The sequence below is a fragment of the Musa acuminata genome, chromosome BXJ3-8 (assembly GCF_036884655.1).
Source record: "Musa acuminata AAA Group cultivar baxijiao chromosome BXJ3-8, Cavendish_Baxijiao_AAA, whole genome shotgun sequence".
Taxonomy (NCBI): domain Eukaryota; kingdom Viridiplantae; phylum Streptophyta; class Magnoliopsida; order Zingiberales; family Musaceae; genus Musa; species Musa acuminata.
The window spans coordinates 51,203,650-51,225,578 of record NC_088356.1 but is presented as its reverse complement, the minus strand read 5'-3'; the positions used below and the strand labels follow the sequence as shown (position 1 = coordinate 51,225,578).

Sequence of the window (21,929 nt, the reverse complement as noted above, 5' to 3'; positions counted from 1 at the left end):
AAAGCACGAGACCCATTTCAGATTCACCAGCAAATCAACCTGCCATCCTATTATTATTCTATATGACACCATGAAGGTTTGAGTTCATGTTACATGGAATACAAAACAGTGATGCAGCAAGCTCAGAAAAAGGCCCTAGCGTGCATTGGTTAACACAACCAATAACCACTCTGTTCTTCCCCTCTTCATAACACCACTACCAATTCCAACTAGTTCAAACCAGAGACAATGGAGACACTGCAACAAATGTGTCAGCCAGGACAAATAGTCAACACCTCGAACCTCCAAGGGGGGTAATCATGAAAAGGAAAACAGAAATTCCAAATCTCTGTATTAGCACAGTGAAGCAGATGCCATATTTATGCAGATCCTCCTGCTGTTAATACGAGTCTCGAAAACCAAATACATCTCTTTCGCTACAATCAGTGCTGCCACTTCGAGAGCTACTACCGTTACGGCTGTCCAGTGATAGGCCCCTCATATGACCTGCAATGCCGGAGCCATCCCTACTCTTTTCCTTGAAGAATTTTTCTCTCTCCATGTGCTTGGCTGGTGGAGGTGGCAATGACACAAGCGAAGACTGCTTACTCTCAGGATCCAATGGTTTACAATCTGAATCAGATGAATTTATGCAGAGTGGCCTTATAAGTGGCCTCCGCATCTTTTCCTCTGGAATTGATCTAAAAGAACTTATCGAACCCTCTGACTGATCTTCAGCACAAGCTTTTCCTTTGCATATTCTGTAATTTTTCAGGGAAGAGAGAACAGGAGCATCAGTGCGCAAAGAAGTATAACTTGGTCAGTATGAAAGAAAAATCCTTTGGATTTCAGTGTAAATCATTCTACTATTGCATAGTTGAATCAGCACATTGACAAAGCTGCAAGGGCAACTGACATGAAAGAACCAAATTTTGGATCCTCTTCAGTGATGACAGTGTTTCAGCTATGAAACAAACAAGGTAGATGGGAATCCCCTTTTTTTTAAAATATAAATCATTCTATTGTCTAGCTAAATCAGCACTATGACCAAGCTGCAAGGGAAACTGACATGAAAGAACCAAATTTTTTATCCTTTTCAGTGACGAGAGTGTCAGCCATGGAACAAACAAGGTAGACAGAGATACATGCAAGTAAATACAGATTGAGATATTTAATAAATCAATGTATAACTCCATCTACAATGTCCAATATTGAGACAAAGTTGTGCCTCAGAGAAGAACCTTTCTTAATCTCCACCTGCTTTTGCGCTAGATTCTCTAAGTATGAAAAACAAGACTCAAAGGATTGCTCAAACAGTTTTCATGTTTATCAACACAATGAGGAAGATTTTCTACCCCCAAGATGAGTTTAGTAGGATACCTAGGACAGAAGGTTAACACACTTAGAAGAGCTAAATAAAAAATTTGGCAAGGAACTACCTGAAAAATGCCTTTCGCTAAGTTAAACAGGAGCCATATGTCATGGGGCATATCTGAAATTTAAGCTTCCTCTTTATTTTTTGGGATAAATTTGATTATTCATTACTAGGTAATGGATAAATCAGGAGCATCTTTCAGCTAGTGAGAAGCTTTCACAAATATTCCAAATAATGGACATCATGTACATGAGAATTTCCTGAAAACTGTGTGACAATTCCCTAACTTTATGCAAAATACAACAGTGGAAGAGGTCCACAAGAAATTGAGAGTAAAATGTCCTAATTTTGGGACATATTTTTCATTAACCTACTTCACACAGACCTCCAGTATGAAAAAGTCTAGCACTGGCCCAACCTGGGGTCACACATCTTGTTGCCCTGCCAGCTTTCCAATCAAACAGTAATATGTAAAATGAGGGATTTGTTTGTCAAAATGCTGACAGGTCAATTTCAGCACTGTATTAGCAATTCAACATTTGACTTTTTATGTTGTCAAGATGTGACTGGTTTGACACAGAAATCAGAAAGATAGTTTCATGGATTTTGCTTAAGATCCTCTGCAAGGGATATAACTGCACAAAAAGAACATGCTAAAACAAGGTAACTCCGACATTTCCAAAAATCTAGTGTGGAGAAAAAGAAAAAGATATGATGTCATGACCAAACTAGCCAAGATAGCCACAGATCTAAAAAGACCTGATTGATCATATGGCACATATGATGTGGTTGGTATTCCTTTGGTTTATGTTCTTGTATAATATGCAAGTAAGGAAGTTTTCAAAATTTAGGCATCAGAAAAACAAACTGAGATTCAAATGCTGACATAAAGTCACATAATCTCAATGATTAATGCTAACATAACAATGAAAAAAGCCCATGCTTTTCTGCAAGTATCTGCCATGGCAACAACATAGTCATCCGCATTGCTAGTTTTCCTGTATAAGAAGATAACAGTTACAATGCTGATTTTACATTACCTACCACAAGGGAGAATCACAAGGCACAGGTGAGTATTCCTATTTTTGTTTTCCTCATGTGACTTTCTTTTAGCTTGATTGAAAATTAGGGAGTCTTAAGTATGGCCTTAGACCAGGCCTAATCTAGTGCATCTTGATTCCAAGATGATTTTGTCATCAAGACCCAAAGAAAGTAGTAGTCATGTTTTGTCTTCTTTCCTTTTTGGTTAGTGAATAATTATACTCAAGACTTGTTTTCATTAAACTATATGGTTCTCACAAAGTAATATAATCATTACCTAGAAATGATCATACGATGCCATACGATAATTCGAACTACCTGAATTTGTTTGCCTAATAACAGGCATCTTGAGACATCACACCCAGTCATGATCAAAATAACAATAAGATATATATACCACAGAATGGGAAAAAAAAGCATATAGCTAAATAGATGTTATACAACACTATTGGATTGGTATGGATCAGAATGCACATTAATTGGGAACAGTAGCACTCTTCAGGAAATAAATCGTTTTAACTTCGTTATTGAAAAAAGCTGAAAATGAAGACAACTCCAGGACAGAATATTGTTGATCTCAATAGAACTGGTAAAGCAAGAGCTCCTGCAGCTACCAGATCGGCTTGAGCCAAGGTTAGGGTGCTGGCTAACGGAAGGGCTATTGAGTCTTTTGCCTTCTTTTTGCTTGCTCTCTCTCAACAAGAAGAATACCAAAGAAAATCAAACTCTCTTCCTTATCTTCCAACCCAAAGGCCAATGGAGAGGGGCTTGTTGGGCAGACAAAGGCCTGAAAAGAGCCTTGCGGTTTACAATATTCAACTCATTTAAAAAGAAGACAGGATGAGTCGCAAATCGGTTTCGACTCAGTTGTTCCTAATAAATAAAATATATAATTCTTCTTTAATTTGTTTTGGATTACAAATTTACTTTTCTTTTGTTGCAAGTGTGTAAGATTTGCTATACAAATATATTGCCTATGCCTCCATGGAGCTAGTGTTTGTGTGGTTTTCATGCCCCTATGTGTGGCAAATGATCCAGTATGGCGCATAATATGGGTCGTGCCACTGACAAAGCAGCAACTTGGGTACCACCGGAACCTTAGCCCATGATATGCAAAAGTTGAAAGTTTGAATTTTCTATGTATGCAAGGAACAAGTATAAGCAACGAAACCTTCGATAAAGACGTTCTGCATCCTCTTCCTCTTCAGCTTGTTCATCAATACAAGAAGTTGGAGTAGCATGAACTGAAAGTAGAGAATCATGGTGGGTGAGCACCTTCTCTAGCTGTTCGTTCAATTCAATGGCTTGAGTGATCACTTTCTCATCCCTGAAGACATCAAATGCATTAGAACAACAAATTGTTTATTATAGAAATGCCAGCTCATGTCGTTTAATAATCAGCCAACTGCAGTTTCGAGGAAATTCAAGATAAATATTAAGATAACGGTGAGCAACCACATGGTTAAAAAAACATCTTCGTGGCAAAAAGATGTTCCATAGATAGTTCAAATGTGAAGGCCACGATTAGATATCCATGCTAGCATGAAGGCACTTACCAACTTTTGTCCATGATGCAATGTCATCAATTAAAACTGTAATTCATATAAAGAACACTATCTAGCATCTAGGAAGGCAGAAACTCCAGTATACACCCAATTAATCACACTCAATATTAACCTACCAAAACACTTGGTTTTAGCATGTGTAGTAATATTCTGAACATCATAATGTTTGTGTATGTCCAACAAACATTTTTTTTTCCAAGGTCAAGAATATTTTCTCTCATTATCAAAGTTGGATGGGGACCAGGACTGGTTCTCAACGTAAAGCAAACTACCAGTGGTAATTATACAATTTCAATGAGGATCTACAATTATAAAACACCAGAATCATTATTCAATAACAAACAAAAAATGATTAAAAGATCAAAATCAAGCCAAAATTGAAATGTCTAAGCAAATAGTAAATAGGAAAAAAAAGAACAAGATCAAAATGTCCTACCGGGAAGTTATTACGAGGTGCATGACTCGCTGCTTCTGAAATGAGCATTGTTCCACAAGATCTAATACAAACTCATCAGTTGCTCCCTGCAATGAGTAGGTTAAGAATCCAATTAATGTCAATCAAGCAAACACAACAGATAACCATGTAAACCAAGCATATTCTAGTTTCAGATCTTAGACGTCCAATCACTGTGATGATTATACTGAAAAATCCTTATTTTAAAAGGCATTGTTAACATGAATATTGACAATTTCAAGAGAAGTATTTATTTAACCATTTTAACTAATATCTTTTCCGAAGAAGATGGTAGGTAAATTAAGTTTTCCCATTCCATACCTCAGGTCGCTTAGGATCCAAAGCATTCAGAACATCCCTTAAAACTTCCAAGACACTAGATGCTTTATGTATTATACTGAAATAAGACAAGCAGATAAATTGGAGAACAAGTAAATTTGATGGAAGATAATGGGTCAACAGAATAAAAAACATTAGCAAAGTAAATTTAGTAAGGTTAGACAGAAATTAGGTGCAATTTGTATGTTCATCAAAATTTGTCTAGGAGAATCTTCACTAGGAAATCTATAAATTTTGTTGGATCTTTTTTGAAAAATATTTAACCAACACATTTTCATGCATTCTGATATGTTTATCAGATACTTATAGAAAAACTTCAGGTTTTACCCATCCAATGCTTACCAATATCTCAATCTTCATAGTCCAAATTTATAGCAAATGTTCAAGGTCTCGATCTTTTTAAATCCAAAGAAACAAAACCACATTCTCTTATACAAATTTCTCATTTAAATGAGTAAATGATGTTAGACAACTCTAGTTGCCAATTATGTAGTTCCCCTAGTTTTGTCACAGTCAACCATAAAATGGCATAATTAGCATCAACTTGGGCCCGACAGAGGATAGGTGCAGTATATAATTCCTTCTGTTACCGGAGAAATAAATAAGAAGCAAAACATATCCTAGCAGCAAATCTTGTATAACTATTTTCAGCTACCTGGACAACCTACCGAGGACTTAAAACAATCGATCAGTCACACTTTGCTAAAAAAAAACTAATTTTCACAAGTTCAATAAATGTGATCCAACAAGTTGGCCCTCAGGACAGAAAATTTTGGATGGTTAGTCCTGAAGACTTCAAATTTCTGCTTCTCTTTTCACTCGAGGATACTGCTGCACAGTAGAACAATGGTAACCAGTATTGGTTGGCACATACACCTAAAGGGATTATTTTGAGGTGTTGATGATGAAACTTAGACCTTTGCCCATGGTGAACTATGGCACTATGCTACATTAAATTAAAAAGGATAAATAGTGGATTAGTAAAATGACTTTGAGAGGATATGCAGCATTCTTTTTAAAAAATTACATATCTATGTAGATTGGGCAAAGTCATCAATGAACTGAAAGATAGCCCCATCCAAGACTACTTGCTGCTGTAGATGAGGCCAAGGTGGAAGAAGGATGTCTTTAATATTGAGAGTTAATTTCATATCTAGAAACTAATGGTATGTCCATCTCATCATCATATCCTGATGAATCATGCACTTTTTGCAGATAATGGTAGGCAAGAACCAAAAGTGGCATTTTCAGCTCAACCAGCTAAATCAGTTAAGTTTTCTACCTCGAAAGTCAATACAAAATTGTAATTTGAAGAGAACCAAACTAGCAAACTGCAGAAGAAGGATCTATCTTTCCACCACGAAGGACTAATCATACTGGTTAGGGGGGATTAATGATATTGGCTAAGGAAGATGATGAATTAGACAAGAGCTGAACTTGGAATCACCTTTCTCACCAGCAAAATGTACCTAAATTTCCCTTTATGCTTGATTGAAAAAATAAAACCTTAGCTTTACAAAGCCATGACAGTTCTCAGCTTCTCTACATGGCTACATTAAATTTTTGGTTGACACCAGTTTAACCCATGATTTTATAAGCAGCAAGTTCCCTTAGTAAATGAAGATCAAGATGGAGCCGGTTGCACCCTTTAGTGTTTTATTTAAGGATGGATGGCAGGTTGAATGTCAAAAGCCAAGCAGGAAGGCCCCACTGAAGATTCAGGTGACCAGTTCGATATATTTAATTATTGCACCCAATTGAACTGTCTCAAGCTCAAAGCTGTTGAACATCAAGAATGATGGAAAAGACCCTCAACTTGCTTGGTCATGACTTACATCATGAATGAGTGACAATGTTGCACCCTCTTAGGTACAAGGTGAATCTGAGAAGCAAGGCATTGCTACAGAGTGTCTTGCTCTCAGTTACACCTGCTTGAGCCTCACATTTGTGCTTGTGTGGTAACCAAGATTGCAAGATCCGCATGTTTCTATGTTGTGTATGCCATGGGAACCCCAAGCTGTTGAACATCAAGAATGATGGAAAAGACCGTCAACTTGCTTGGTCATGACTTACATCATGAAGAGTGACAACATTGCACCCTCTTTGGTACAAGGTGAATCTGAGAAGCAAGGCATTGTTACTGAGTGTCTTGTTCTCAGCTACAGCTGCTTAAGCCTCACATTTGTGCTTGTGTGGTAACCAAGATTGCAAGATCTGCATGTTCCTATGTTGTGTATGCCGTGGGAACCCCAAGACATCAACATTGTGCCATCCCAAGTCACCAAGCTACATCTACTGCCCCAATCAATCGCAATCTTGCTCCATGTTTGCCACAGCAACATTGCACCACCACATCTGTGACTCCAGGCCAAGGTCACACTACACCTTCATTGCCGAGTTCCAGTCATGTTCCTCAATGGTAAAGGAGTGAGCCCCCTTTTCAGTCACAGAAGCAATCAATGACCAATATTTAGCTGAACAAGGTTGTTAGCGATTATTAAGCATTTTTGTATCAACATTTTATTATTCAAGAGTCTATGTAAGGTTTTAAACAGACGAGCTTGCCTGAACCAAAACATGTCCAGAACTCTTCTGTATTTTTTTCTGCTATTTTTTCAGTATTTTTCAGCAAGAAAATCAGTCTAGTTCATTAATTATAATCTCTTCAAGAGGCTTCTGCTTCTTGAATTGAACTAGGGCTTGTTAAAGGCAAAACCCTAAACTCCTGTTTGCTGTCCTACCCATTTTGACGAAAAAAAACAAATGATCAGGTCCACACCATTAACGAGTATGAAAGCCTTGTCCCTCATTTCCACATTAGATAGTTGAATGACCACATGAATATGTACATAATTAGAGATTTCTCTATCACATTTTTAATAATTCATTTTAATATAGTAATTAAAAAAATCACAATGCTCATTCTGATTTCAGGAAAATAGTTCTAAGAAATCCAAATAGCAGATAATAATGATCAGCTTACATACCTAGAGTCAGGTATGAGCTGAGCAGTTGCTTGTCTTTCCCCATTTTCACATCTTTGAAAGAGAGATTCTTGTGCAGACAATGTTTTTGCTTGAGTCTTTGAAGCAGGTACTGTTGGTGGGGTAACATGAGGGTGCTGTGGAAACTGTACCCCAGCAGACTGGAGCCGACAAACAAAAGACAATAAATATCATAAAAAGAGAAGCAAAGGATGATCTAAGAAATATCAAAAACTAACTACAAACAGAACTCCAAATAAATTTATCTTCACAATGATCTTAGCCTTTGAAAAGGCTACATCTGTCTTTTTTTAAGAATAAATAAAACTCCAAACAAATATTTCACTAATCTCTAATCAAGGATAGAATGAGGTAAGATGAACTGTTATCAAATCAAAGATAAATGATAATATTTCAAATTATTTAGGAGAAATGGAAGAAAAACAATTAATAGAGATTTTTTACATCTATACATATTTTTTATCTTTACTAAAGCTTTTTCTATCTAAGATTAAAGCGGTCACAAAGCAAGCATGCTCCGGCAGAGACAAGCGAATAGAATGATTGAAAAGTCATAGATTTCTTCTTCACCCCTTTGTGTAATGTGTTGATCACCCTTTTGTGTAAGGTGATGCCATTAATGTGTGAAAAGCTTATTCTTCTACTCATATGAGAGAGAGAGAGAGAGAGAGTTCACAGATGCATTTCCATATCCCTCTACCATTCTTCGGACAATAATAACCAAACAAGCTAAAGCCAGGAATAATTGGAACGACATCTAAAGCCCATCCCAAAGTATAAGGATGGCCAATCCAACACCATTATCAGAAAATTCTTGTATGCATGTGTGAGTTTCAAATGATCATCCCAAACAAATAAACTATGTGATTACAAAAATAAATGACATAAACAAGTGATTGGATTTCTATAATGATGGCCAATCCAACACCATTATCAGTAAATTCTTGTCTGCATGTGTGAGTTTCAAATGGTCAAGCCAAACGAACAAAACTAAGTGATAAAAAAATATGTATCAGATGACCAGGAATATTGTGGTATGTATCTCAATTCATCCCATGGTATATATTGCATGGTGACCCGAGTACCTTCTTTTAACATTTTTATTAGCTTAGTATTTTGGGTAAGACTACTGAGGTTAGAAACAAGAAAATTAACTGAAGATATCATAAAGAAGTAGATTAGTAAGACGGGTATCAAAACATGTGTGTGCAACCATTGAGAACAATAATCATTGAAGGGATAGCACAATTTATTAATACAGTACTTACCACCAGGTCATAGTATGCATTATAGTACTGAGGGAATTTCCCAGAAGCCCCACCAAGGGCTGTCTGTGTAGCATCCAAAAGAAGAAATATTCTTTCTCGAACTGGCAAATCAGTCTGTAGCAAAACATGGATATCAGTTGCAGATTACCGACCCATCCGGTTTGCAAAGATAGGTGGCCTTGAGATTTCAAAAACATCAGCAGATGAAGAGAGGGAGAGAGAGAGAGAGAGAGAGAGAGAGAGACCTTTTTCTTCACTATCTTCACTAGAATCAGCAGAAGCCCGTTATCAATGACTTGTCTATGAATGTGTTCTCCGCAGTTATTCATTAGCATTTCTAACAACTGCAATGTCACAGTGCAATTTTTTACCATCAGAAACCTGCAAATTCTGAAAGAAGCATTGCCAAAAGTTTTATTCTTTTTTTTCCGAACACAATAAGACTGAATTTTGGCAACCAAAATCCATTAGTCGCTAAAATCAAGTGAGGGGCATAGAGACTCCTAGTTAAAAAAACTGTAGTGCTTACCATGACAGTGAAAAGCTGAGTATTAGCATTTTTGTTCTTCAAGCGCTTTTTAATTGTTCTGATAACATCTTTTGCTTGCCTGATGATCCAAAAGAATAAAGTTAGCACGAAAGCGAAGTGCCAAGCATGAGACTTGATGCAATAAACAGAAAACCACATGTACCACGAGCAATTAGAACAGAAATATTTCAGTTTTTCTCCTGTTCATGATAAAGTGAAAGCAAAAAGAAGAAAATAAACTGACTAATTTTGCCAATTATGTGTACCCCGGATCACGTGAAACAAGTTCACAAATCTCGATGTTTTTCATCCAGTCCATCTCCTTTAGCTTCTCGCTTGTTGCCAAACTGACCATCTCGGTCGCCATCGGTAACGCGGTTCCAGGAGCAACGTCGAAAAGCAAAGAGGGCAGATACTGAGCCACAATAACGGCTTCCGATTCCTCAAAATCGCTGCTTCCTGCATTAGAAAAAAAATACCAAAAGCAGATGCAACAGTCAAGAAAAGAATCGAGCATCACAATCGACACAAGGAAACACATGCTTTTGAGTCCTTAAAAAAAGTACGGATCATGAAGAAGTCTAGCAAAATCCAGGGAAGAGAATAACGCAAAGACCTAAACTAAAATTTCCAACACAAGATATGAAAAAAGCAACACACAAATAAAGGACAGAGTTTTCGATAAAAAGATATACCATTTAAACTTCAGCTCTAAAAAAAAAAGTAAAAAGAAATATAAAAACCCATCAGATCGGAAAAATGGAATGGGCAATCAACCCTCAAGAAACCGCACACGCCAGGGAACCTGAACTAGACGTCAGAGATAATTTTGCCAGAAAACATGTTTCGAAATCGAAAAACAGAGGCATCAGCAGAGATGCATAGGAATCATAAAGTAAGCCTAACAGTCAAAAGCCACTCAAAGATCACACCTTGCGCACATAGGTTCAGAAAGAAACAACGGGGAAAAACAAGAGATCACTATCACCAAAGCAAGCAAGATCGGCATAAACCAAAGCCGGAGGGACAGAAACGAAGAAAAGAAACGGAAGAACAATGTCGCCAAAAGATCACGCACTCCCTCCTTCGTACCCTTGCGTCTTCGATTCCCGGTAACGAGGGGGTTCACTTACCCAAGGAGCCAATTGACCAAAAATTAGACCATCTTCTCGAGACGTAGCATCAATCGAATCGGACGAGAGCGACGCGGAGGCGACACCGCCACCGAAGAACACCAGGCGGAGCACTCGCAGCGAGAGAGAGAGAAAGAGAAAGGGCGAAAAGAAAGCAAGCTAAAGCAGAGAAAAGGCCAGGAAGGTAGCATAGAATTACACGATTACCCCCATCAACTATTTAGTACGTTTCTGTTAGTACAAATTGTTGGTGTTAAGTCACGAAGCCAGATACGACATTAGACGAGGATGCTTTTGTTGATGCTGCGCTGCAGTCATTTGTTGTGGGTAAAGTCGCGACATCGTAATCTCCATGATGCAAATTTATCCCCCTCCATCATTTTCTCAATAGTTCACATATAAATCTCTAACCAATATACAAATAATATCAATTCAAACCATGTGATCTGTCATTATCATTCGCAGTGCAAATATACTTCATTCAATAGTAAATAACAATGCGAGGGATAAGACTTGCCAACCGTTCGTGACTTAAATATCGGTATAGAATTCTGGGACAACTATGTAATTTAAGACATGGGGTAGGGGCAGGTTCGTAAAAGAACGCAGACTAGGAGAAGCAAGAGAGACGGCAACAGCAATGGGACAGCGTGTCGCCGGATGTTCCGCGGGTCCACCAGAGACCGCGGTGATCCTGCTGTCGCAACCGTCCGATCCTAAGGAGAAAGGCCGACCGCCGCCTAGGGACCTGCGGGACCCAGACCGGGGGGACGGGCGCACATGGGCCGAGTCTTGGGTGGGCCGCCGGATCCGGCTGGATAAGATTGGTTTGCTTTAAAATTCGCGCACACAAATGCATGCATGTGTATGTACATATATATAATAGGACGAATTCAAAAAAAAAAAAACTTTTTTTTTTATTTTTTATAAAATTTCTCTTTATTTTTAGAATGTTTTTTTAATCTAATACTTAGAATACTTAGAAAGTTTCTCTACATAAAGATTATAGTATTTTCAGTAATGTCAAAAAAAATTATTATGACATAATATCAAAAAATATTATATTATAATATTTTTATATAATAGTATAATTTTTTTCTAATATTATAAATATAATATTTTTACATAATTTATAAAAAAATATTTATGTCATAGTATATTTATATTTATTTTATATTTTTATATTACTAAAAATACTATAATGTAGTTTAAATATATTATAATCGGATCGATTCACCCGATGGATTAATCCATATGAAATAATAATAATAATAATAATAATAATAATAGTAAATATTTTATATATTCTGAAAAAAAAAAGAAAATATGGTCGAGCCAATTGTGAAAATGAGGGATATTTCATGGGAAAAACTTTGAAAAAAAAATCAAAAATTCATCATATTTATATTTTATATTTTATATTTATATGGAGGTATTAAGGGAGGCAACACATGGGGCTGTGACAGGAGAGCAAGTGCAGTCACATTCTTTGCATTAATTGATGTACTTCTCATTTGGTGACTCATACATATGTTGGGGGGGAGGGGGTCCCAAATAAGGCTCTCGTGGGACATATCATGTGGCACATGCGAAGGACTGTTGGGTATTGTATCTATCTCTCCCTATATGTAGATTTCTATCTAATCCACTCTAAAATCTTAGATTAGATTTCGAGCCGCTTAATCATTCATATACAGTGTGATCTGCCCACTCGATCATATCTGATCTAATCTGGTATCCTATTGGATTCCAATGATTGGAGGGTCGATGATAGTCTCTGTCAGCCACTATTTGGTCCTAATATTGTTAATCGATATTGCTTTATCTAATTATCCTAACATAAATATAAATATGAATGTTGTCTACGAGAGACAAAAGTTAAAGTTAGGAGATTAGATATCTTGCTAATCCTAATTGTTTTGGATGAAGACTATGTCTCTTAGTATATATCGACTCGTCTACGTCTAATATAATATCTTAAGTATTTCATACAGGTATCGTATTTAAAACTGATCATTTCGATTTTAGATTTTTGACATGAATCGAATTTTGAGTTTTTTCTTATATATATAACTTAAAGTAATAAAAAAAATTATAATTTTATTTTATAATTTTGATCAAATTCCACTTTGAAAAGTGGTTGGATTTCCATACATACACACAATTAATGTCAAAATGAATATGTAAATTTTTTTTCATATTTATTATATTTTAAATTATGAAATAACCTAAGAAATCTTAAAATAATTATTTATTTGACTATTTGCCATCATATTAAATTAAAAAAAAAATTGGACAGTTTGAACCTATTAATTTTTTGTATTTTTTTTTATTAATTTCAGCTCGACGTAGTTAGAATCGAAATTACACTATCATTCGATCCTGAATCGATAGATTGCCAAATCGATTCGAATTGAAATCTTCCTCGATGGGGAGTAGTAATTTCCTAAGGTTGAAAATAGTAGATGGTGGATAGAAAACATGGCCCAACAATGGTGTAGTAGTAGTTCGCAACCCAATTATATCATTTGTATCATTAGATTCATATCATTTATAAGATTTCTTTGAGATCGTAACCCAATTAATACTCGTTAGATTTCGATTTACAAAGGAATTCATAAGATCGTATAGAAATGCATGCGACAACGTGCAACTTTCTTTGATGTAATCGAAGCTTACACGGTTGTTTGAGTGAATCAAAGTAATCAATGTATGAGCGGACCACATTAATTAGTGGGACGAAGGTAGGATTCCATGAACATGGACTACAAAAGGTAAGGTTGATAGCTATCGGTGGCATCAACATATGGTTGAACCCATTAATTGCGAGTTAAGAACTTGTTTATGGTGTTCATGTTCGCCAAACAAACACATGGACCCACTCCGATTAAGGGTCATCAACATCATCAAACACATGGATCCATTAGTCAACCTCGGTTTTGGTGAATCGAGAACCAAATTTCCACATTGGGTTACGTCGATGATTAGTATCCTCTCCAATTTTGCATCACAATTCTCTTCTTTTTTTTTTTGAAAATTTTCAATTTTTCATGTAAAATTTAATCCTTGTTTTTGTTTCATTCAAAAAGAGTTCTTTATTATCCATGTGGTATTTTTTTTTCTACCAATATAATTTTTGGGGTTTTAATTACTCCTTATTTCAAAGTTTGAAAATAGTCTTTTATATTTTAATCATATATATATATATATATATATATATATATTCATAATTTGATTGTTTGATTTGGTTGATGATTCAGAGGTTCCTTTTTTATATTGTCGTAGTTCGATCTTGACCGACATAATACTCATTCGATTTCATATATTCTAAAGCTTATAGAATCACGTTAGGGTCATTTTCATCGATGCTCGTTCAAAGTTTAAGTTAATTTTAAGTTCAAATAATTTAATCAATATTTTGAATAATATTAGAACGAGTCTTTGGTAATATCGATCATCGCTATCGTGATCAACATTAATTACGAGAAGTAGTTGTTGAAGTGTAGATCCTATGTCAACCATAGAGTATTACGATGTTAGTCATAGTACGATAAGAAGATAGCTAAGATGATAATTGTACTATATTAATTATATGAGGAGCACCACCTATCATATTTTCATCTTTCATATCAATCTCTATAAATAAATAATAAATGAACTTTCGTGACCTTCGTTATCGAGAAAGAATCTTTTTGTTTTAGTTACTAATATGCCAAAACAAATAATGGTGATGGTTTTGTCTTGGAGCCCCAAACATAGTTATTATTATTATTATTATTATTATTATTATTATTATTATTTGTGAATGTGCAATGTTGATTAGTTGCACATTATAATGTGCAATGTTGACATGTTTCAATTAATTCCAAATCGGTTGATGTAAAGTTGGTGTCAAATGGGATGCAAACACTCGACACGACAAATTGGCGACGGCTTTAGTATGTGCCCGTCCAAAACGGTATTGTCATCAAATGAAAGTTTTATGACCATTGAATTGTAAAGTACATATCAACAATTAATAACATAAAAAAAATAGGATTACACAAACATATATGATGGTGTGAAGATTTATACATCAATTAATCTTATTCTCACAAATACGAAAATTACACCCAAGTAGTATCGAAATAATTTTAAGATAAAAGAAACATAAGAAAATATTTTTACATTCTATTCTTTTTCGTCGTAAACATATATTTGTCTAAAATGGTGTTAATCTATACTAAAATTGATATCAGACGAAATGATTAGTCTGACGATATCCATAAGAACAAAATTAAGACATCCCTTAATAATATCTGATATATTATTATGTTGTAAGAGATTTGGAGTTGTTGTCTCCTTCTTCTTCTTCCTACTCTTATCATCACTCTTTGTTTATTTCCACGCATGTCGCGCACGAAGGTTTGTTTAAGAAGTAGAAGTAGCATGCATTCCTTTGATTCGTGTCAACAAAAGTTGGGTGAAGGAAGGAAGGAAGGAGGATCTCAAACGTAAACGGAGTGTTGTCAACATCAACAGGACTACAACAACCTAATCGGAAGACGAGCATAAAAGAAAAGGAAAAGGAATTCTCGAGTGGCTTAATGTCGCTTCACGCCATGGTTGTTGACTCAGACGACGACGACGACCTCCTTCTTCTTCTTTCTTCTTTCTTCTTCTCCTCCTCCTCCAAATGTAAGCTTGCTGCGTGCGTCAACAATGGAGAAAGAAATAATGGTGAGAGTTAGTTAAAATGGAGGGTCGACTAGTTTGCAAGCAAAATGGGGTTTGGTCAAAGCCACACCCATCGATGATGGCGAAGTACTCACAGACATCAATGCTAGCTAGCAACGGTGGGGAGAGAAAGAGCGTCTCTTCTTCTCCAAGCTTGGGTTGCAATTTGTGGTCAAAGCCATCTTTTACTTCTTAGATCAGGAAGACTCCTCCCAGTGGTGAATGATGATATTGTTTATATTTATATCTACATATAATTAAAATGTTGTTGATAATAAGCCAAGTTTGATTATCGATTCAATCGGAGAAAATTAATTAGAGTTTGGAATATGAAAGATCATTGAAAACTCGAAGATATTATTTGAAGAAACATGAAAGATAAAAATGTAAATAGTTAGGGTTGATATTATGATGATATTAGATATATTTATGTACATCTTTCCATCCCATACTCATTCATAATTATAGGAAGGAAATATGTTATATGGGAAATAATTTGAGCATGGTTTGTGCTGCCACTGTTGTACTTTTATGTGTACTTTTAACCATCCATCACATCCTGTCCCTCTGATGCAGAAAGACTTTTTAATGTGAGTCCTGAGATCCATTCTCAGCACATCCTTTTTGTTATTGCTGTTGTTTGATTCAAGCAATTCCATGCAAGTTAATTAGGGACATCTCTCTTTTTGTTCTTTGACTCACAGCCATTTGTCCTCACAGTAATCCACTAGATTGAATTGTCTCAGCAAATGATGTTCTTTGACTCACAGCAAATGATGCATTTTGTAATTAATGGCTGTAATTTTAAGAAAGAAAGAAATGATCATAATCTTCTATTTGAGATGATACTAATACGATAATAAGTTGTGATATCCCAATTAGTTACGATCGATATTGATATGATATATTTCAACACCATCAACATGATAACGACCGATGACAACGCTAATAACAAAAGAACTCTAAATTGATACGAGACGATATTAGACCTGAATGAGATGTTTACTGGCCTTTGTTCAAGACAATGATTGTTTACGTGCTTTTATATTTTATTTCTAAATCTCTTTTTTTTTTATTTCAATTTGATGATTGAATTTTTATTTTTATTTTCTAAAAACAAACAGGTTGGTAATTGATGGAAAATTAGGGCTTTCCCCCACTTCATAGGGTTGTCTTCTTCATCAGCAAACATCTAAAAGGCCAATTATGATCACTGCGTCTTGTTCTTCATGCATACGTCATCGGACAGCTAGCTCGAATACAGAATCTATCCCTAATCTAATTGGAGGTGCTTAGAACAACACAAGATCTAAGCCCTAATTATTGCATCGACACGTCATCATTTCCTATGAAAAGGTTTTACTTCTTCTAATTTTAACTAACTTTATTATCTTAGGTTTGTAATTTTTACTCTCTCGGAAGAGACAAATAATATTGCAAAAAAGTATATATTATATATTTTTTCCTCCCCAAATCTTCATCCTTTCAGATTGTATATACACAAACAATTTCCCTTTAAATTCAATTGTTTCTTGTGTTTTTTAGAGCCATAAGCTTAGAAGAATTAGGCAGAATCGGTCAAAATAAACATCTGAAGTGGAGTGCCGGAAATCAACCTTGTTCAGGTCAATTAGGGTTTGGCAAAAAAGTATTGTCTTTTCTTCTTCTTCTTCTTCTTCCTCCGACCTAAATAAAACACCTAAAGAAATATTAAATTCCAAACACGTGGCATTTGGTCTCCCTTTCCTGCACGCAATCGTTAGGCTGAACCATTCGTCTCCATATGATAAATCCATATTTTAATTAGAAGAGTATGTGACCGTTTAATTATATTTATTGATCAATAAAAAAATCTAAGGATATTATTTTGATGAAAAGATTCTTCTAATTTATTTATTTATTTCGTTTTGATGATAAATTAAAATTAAAATTAAAATTATTTACACGATAATAATTTATTCGACACATCCGTCGCCGGTGCCAGTTCTTGTCACGATCCGCTCCACCGACGCCGTACGTGGGGTCCCATCCCGCTCTCGTGCAGTCACGACACCACATGTGTCTCTGGGACCAACGAGAAGGAGGTCGCAGCCCCACCGCCGTCTTCATCATCTCCGAACTCGTTCCGCGGAGCAGCAGCCCACCGTGAAACGGAACTCCAGCTTTCAAAGTCCACAATAACCGCGTCGGAGCGAGTAAAGACTACGAGACGTGTCCGCATGTTTCACACCGCCATTGGGCGGAAACAGCACGGAGAAGAAGCAGCAGAAGGAATCTAATTATTAGCCGTCAGGTCGGATTGTGTGCATGCATGGATGGCGTCGAGGACTCACGTCACGCACGGTAACAAATGTTTTACCGGAGTTTTGGAATTTTTGTGAGGTAATTACCCACGGAAAAAAAAAATATTTGGCATCAGATTTCAATGGAAAGGACTTCAAAACTCTTATACTGTTTAAGCATTTGGAATGATTCAGCCCATTCTGACAGTGATTGATTTGTGCTGCGAATTTAGTCCCCAAGTTTTTTGTCTGCTACTGACTTGTTGATAGGCTTCCTATCTGCCAGAATTCTCAGGCGCGTCCAGTCTCCCCCCCCCCACCTCTACCGGAAGATTACCATCGATGTTCGACGCAACTTCTCATCATCGCAAGGTTGACGATCCATGGTATGTTTGATTGTTCGGAACAGTAGTCTTTCGGCAGTGTACTTGTTGGACAATGGTTTTAACCATGAACTCGGTCTTCCAGTTCATCTGCTGTTTAACTGGTCAAATGTCGATCTGTATCACATTAAGTATTGTCATTGGAACCATTGATTTCTCCTGTTAGCTGCCGACGACATCTTTCTTTAAATGCTCCTCCTGCTTGTTATGCTTCCCATGTCCTCCCCTCTGCCTCTTCCTGGAATCTTTGAGCTTTGTTAATCTATATCGGTCTCAGCCTGCTGCTATTTTAGTTTGGCTTTTCTTCTTCTAGTTGCTGTTGTCGTTGATGGGAGAGCGGACGATGCTTTCATCAGACTGATCGAGATGAGAGGCGCGAACGGCACCTTCCCCAAGTTTCCTGAATCACGGTATTCTCCTCCTCTTCGAATTATTTGCTTCTTTTGGTGGGGAATTCATCATAAGCAATTATTTCTGCTCTGTTCTACCTGATGGTTTCATCGTTTGGTTGTTTGACTGGCGCTGAATTCCTGGTTAAGTCGTTTCTCGCTGGTATTCTTCTCCGATCCTTTCCCTGTTTGATGCTCGGATGTTGATTTTGTTACTTTGCATCACCGGATGTTTGATTGGAGTCGAAATTTAATCTGTCAGAAGATCATGTCTCGTCTCCGATTCTCTTGAGTATTTGTTGTACTCGAGATTTCAGGGGGCGATAGATATTACTTCTTTGGGGAGCACTTCCTCTTTTCTTCTCGACGTAGGCTTATTGGACCGAGCAGGATTTCGCGACATCATAACCATGGCTTCGAAGAATTCCGGAAGCTCAGCATGATCCGAAGACGAGTTGGAAATACCACCGATTAAATCCTGCATAAGCTTAGATTGCTGCAGCAGTGACTTAAATTTGCTTGTTTCTGGAGTTCTAAGGATCGATCTGCTTGTTCCCTGTAGACATCTCATCTTCCTCCGCTGGAAGATTTCTCCATCATGATGATCTTAAAAAGATTCTAAGCTTTCACATGCAGCAGGACGCATAATCCAAACTGTCTTAACATGGTCTCGCATAGGATTCGTCACCTCCTTCTCCTCCACCTCATCTCTGCCATCGGTGGGTGGGAAGGTTTCTTGTTTCTTGCATGAGACACACAGTAGTACCGCATGCTGCATCCAAGCACCTGCGAGTAAATACTGTTCATCGAATACTGAACTTTATGTTGTCCTGTCTGATCTGAAAGTAAAACCACATCATGCGGAAGAACCGTCGCCTTTGTTTTTGAGAATTTACTTCAAGTTGTTTTGATTCGATTCGTCCAGTTCTTTCTTGTGCCCGTAATTTTTGACCCCGGAATACTTTTTCTGATTCCAGTGATGACAGCAAAAGAAAGATGTTGAAGTATAGGGACTCCAAAGAGGGAGACAGATACAAGATCATATTTCCAGATAGGAGTTCAACCTGCAAGTTCCACTCGCTGAAACTAGCCCTGCTCATCATCACATGCTGTACGGTTCTAACACTTCTCTACTCCCCGACGGAGCCCACCGAGCCACTCCAGCAGTCGAGTTCAAAGTATGCTTATGTCTGCTACATCATCATCATCCTCCTCGCTATCTGATGTTTTCGTCACCGGAAGCACTGAAACTTTGAATGCTCTGTCGCTTAATGCAGGTCCAGACTTGTAGATGTTGGTCGGATATGGCAGCAAACAGCTTCAGATCCTCGATACGTATCCAATCTGGAAGTTGATTGGCAAGGAATACCAAATCTTGTGGGAAGTGCAGACGGTAGACAAGGCAATCTCCAAATCGGCTTGCTAAATTTCAACCTTTCCGAGGTTGGCTATTGGAGGCAGACGATCCCCGATGCTGAGATCTCGCCGGTGCGCCTGGAGTACGCTGACACGAGCATCACATGGAATGTTCTTTATCCGGAATGGATCGACGAGGAAGAAGACAATGAAGTGCCCGCCTGTCCGTCTCTTCCGGAGCCCCAGATCGAGAAAGGATCAAGATTTGATGTGGTCGCAGTAAAGCTGCCCTGCCACGGGTCGGGAAGCTGGGCCAGAGACGTAGCGAGACTGCACTTGCAGCTCTCTGCAGCCAAGCTCGCTGCAGCTTCCGCCGGAGGGCTCTCCCCTGTCCGTGTGCTCTTCATCACCGAGTGCTTCCCGTTGCCCAACCTGTTCACCTGCAGGAACCTCGTGAGACGCGAAGGGAACGCTTGGCTGTACGAGCCCGAGATGTCCATATTGCAGGAGAAGCTCCGACTTCCGATCGGGTCGTGCGAACTTGCGGTTCCACTGAAAGCAGAAGGTCAGCTGTTCGACTAGTGTCCTCCTTTCTGCATTCATCATCGAGCAACTCTCAGAGTTCCCATTGTGCGTGTGGTTGTCTCTTCCTACAGTGCGGCCGCAAACAGGGGATGGAACTCGAGAAGCCTATGCCACAATACTGCACTCCGCGGAAGTATACGTCTGCGGCGCGATCGCCGCTGCTCGGAGCATCCGGTTGGCTGGGTCAACCAGGGACCTCGTCATACTGGTGGACGAATCGATAAGCGACCATCACCGGAGCGGCCTCACAGCTGCGGGGTGGAAGGTGAGAGTGATCCAAAGGATCCGAAACCCCAAGGCGGAGAAGAACGCCTACAACGAGTACAACTACAGCAAGTTCCGGCTCTGGCAGCTCACCGAGTACGACAAGGTCATCTTCATCGACGCCGACCTGCTGATTCTGAGGAACATCGACTTCTTGTTCGGGATGCCAGAGATCTCCGCGACGGGCAACAACGCGACCATCTTCAACTCCGGTGTGATGGTCGTGGAGCCCTGCAACTGCACGTTCCAGCTGCTGATGGATCACATCAACGAGATAACGTCTTACAACGGAGGGGATCAGGGCTACCTGAACGAGATCTTCACATGGTGGCACCGGATTCCGAGGCACATGAACTTCCTGAAGCATTTCTGGGAGGGCGACACCGAGGAGGTCAAAGCGAAGAAGACGAAGCTGTTCAAGGCTGACACGCCGGGCCTCTACGTTCTGCACTACCTGGGGCTGAAGCCATGGCTGTGCTTCCGGGACTTCGACTGCAACTGGAACTCCATCCTCTACCGCAGCTTTGCCAGCGACGAAGCCCATGCGACGTGGTGGAGAGTGCACGACAGCATGCCGGAGAACCTGCAGAACTTGTGCCTTTTGTCGACGGTGACCAAGGCCGGGCTGGAGTACAACCGGAGGAAGGCCGAGACGGCCAACTTCCCCGACGAGCACTGGAAGCGCAACGTGACCGACCCGAGGCGGCATATCTGCTTCGAGCGTTTCTGCCGGTGGGAGGACGTGCTGCAGAACTGGGGCAAGCCGGCTTCATCCAAAACATGAGTACATGCATTGCCTTCGTTCTTTGGTTTCATCTCCTTCTTCTTACTCAAAATGTAAAGCACTTAGGCCTGCCAACCATGCTTCATTGATTTGTACCTTTGTGTTCTTGAGAGAATGGTGGTTGACCACCAACCTGTTTCATTTCACCAGTAAAATGTATCATCTGCACACGGATCATCACACTTTGCGTTCTTTAATAAGATCATAAGTAGTCGATTCTTTTTTACCATGAATTTGCAGAGTAAGCCTTCATGCCAATACCATCTGGTCATCGCCATGGCTCGAGCTTCCAGCAAATGATTCAGCAAGCTTCGAAACTCAAACCTGTCAACGAGCATTCAGCAAAGGTTTAGATAGGAAGTATGTGCCAAGGCATGCGCTCGACATGCAGTAACGTGATGACACAAAGTAGGAAGCATACAGGGAGTGAAAGAGACACAGAGCTGCCAACTGCTGACTCTGTTAATCATCACAAACATCTC

General features: G+C 38.5%; 2 protein-coding genes across 6 annotated transcripts; one reads left to right on the top strand and one right to left on the bottom strand.

Annotated features, from left to right (window-relative positions):
* Positions 1 to 22: 22 nt before the first annotated feature.
* LOC135645972 (TOM1-like protein 5) lies at positions 23 to 10,845 on the bottom strand. Of its 3 annotated transcripts, none has more exons than XM_065164965.1 (10): positions 10,689 to 10,845; positions 9,822 to 10,014; positions 9,556 to 9,634; positions 9,272 to 9,370; positions 9,027 to 9,140; positions 7,741 to 7,898; positions 4,736 to 4,811; positions 4,397 to 4,482; positions 3,567 to 3,722; positions 23 to 740 (listed from the first exon to the last, which is right to left on the bottom strand). In XM_065164965.1, the coding sequence occupies exons 2-10, from the start codon at positions 9,920 to 9,922 to the stop codon at positions 380 to 382; spliced, it is 1,230 nt and encodes a 409-aa protein (XP_065021037.1). In that variant the 5' UTR covers positions 9,923 to 10,014; positions 10,689 to 10,845; the 3' UTR covers positions 23 to 379. The 3 variants fall into 3 exon arrangements, with proteins under 3 accessions (XP_065021037.1, XP_065021039.1, XP_065021040.1); XM_065164967.1 differs by having other exon boundaries at positions 10,648 to 10,791; XM_065164968.1 differs by lacking the exons at positions 9,822 to 10,014; positions 10,689 to 10,845 and having other exon boundaries at positions 9,272 to 9,416.
* A 7,081-nt stretch (positions 10,846 to 17,926) lies between these two features.
* On the top strand, positions 17,927 to 21,673 carry LOC135645589 (UDP-glucuronate:xylan alpha-glucuronosyltransferase 1-like). Of its 3 annotated transcripts, XM_065164124.1 has the most exons (5): positions 17,927 to 18,072; positions 18,383 to 18,479; positions 19,436 to 19,636; positions 19,736 to 20,379; positions 20,471 to 21,673. In XM_065164124.1, exons 2-5 carry the CDS (start codon positions 18,436 to 18,438, stop codon positions 21,445 to 21,447), a joined length of 1,866 nt encoding a protein of 621 aa, XP_065020196.1. In that variant the 5' UTR covers positions 17,927 to 18,072; positions 18,383 to 18,435; the 3' UTR covers positions 21,448 to 21,673. The 3 variants fall into 3 exon arrangements, with proteins under 3 accessions (XP_065020196.1, XP_065020197.1, XP_065020195.1); XM_065164125.1 differs by lacking the exon at positions 18,383 to 18,479 and having other exon boundaries at positions 18,014 to 18,072; XM_065164123.1 differs by lacking the exon at positions 17,927 to 18,072 and having other exon boundaries at positions 18,104 to 18,479.
* The last annotated feature ends 256 nt before the right edge of the window (positions 21,674 to 21,929 follow it).

Coding starts and splice junctions, on each gene's coding strand:
- LOC135645972 (XM_065164965.1), bottom strand. CDS start 9,922: ATGGCGACCGAGATGGTCAGTTTGGCAACAAGCGAGAAGCTAAAGGAG. Junction 9,635..9,821: donor CTTGTTTCACGTGATCCGGG/GTACACATAATT, acceptor TTGGATCATCAG/GCAAGCAAAAGATGTTATCA. Junction 7,899..9,026: donor ATGCATACTATGACCTGGTG/GTAAGTACTGTA, acceptor TGTCGGCTCCAG/TCTGCTGGGGTACAGTTTCC.
- LOC135645589 (XM_065164124.1), top strand. CDS start 18,436: ATGAGAGGCGCGAACGGCACCTTCCCCAAGTTTCCTGAATCACG. Junction 19,637..19,735: donor CTCCAGCAGTCGAGTTCAAA/GTATGCTTATGT, acceptor CGCTTAATGCAG/GTCCAGACTTGTAGATGTTG. Junction 20,380..20,470: donor GGTTCCACTGAAAGCAGAAG/GTCAGCTGTTCG, acceptor CTCTTCCTACAG/TGCGGCCGCAAACAGGGGAT.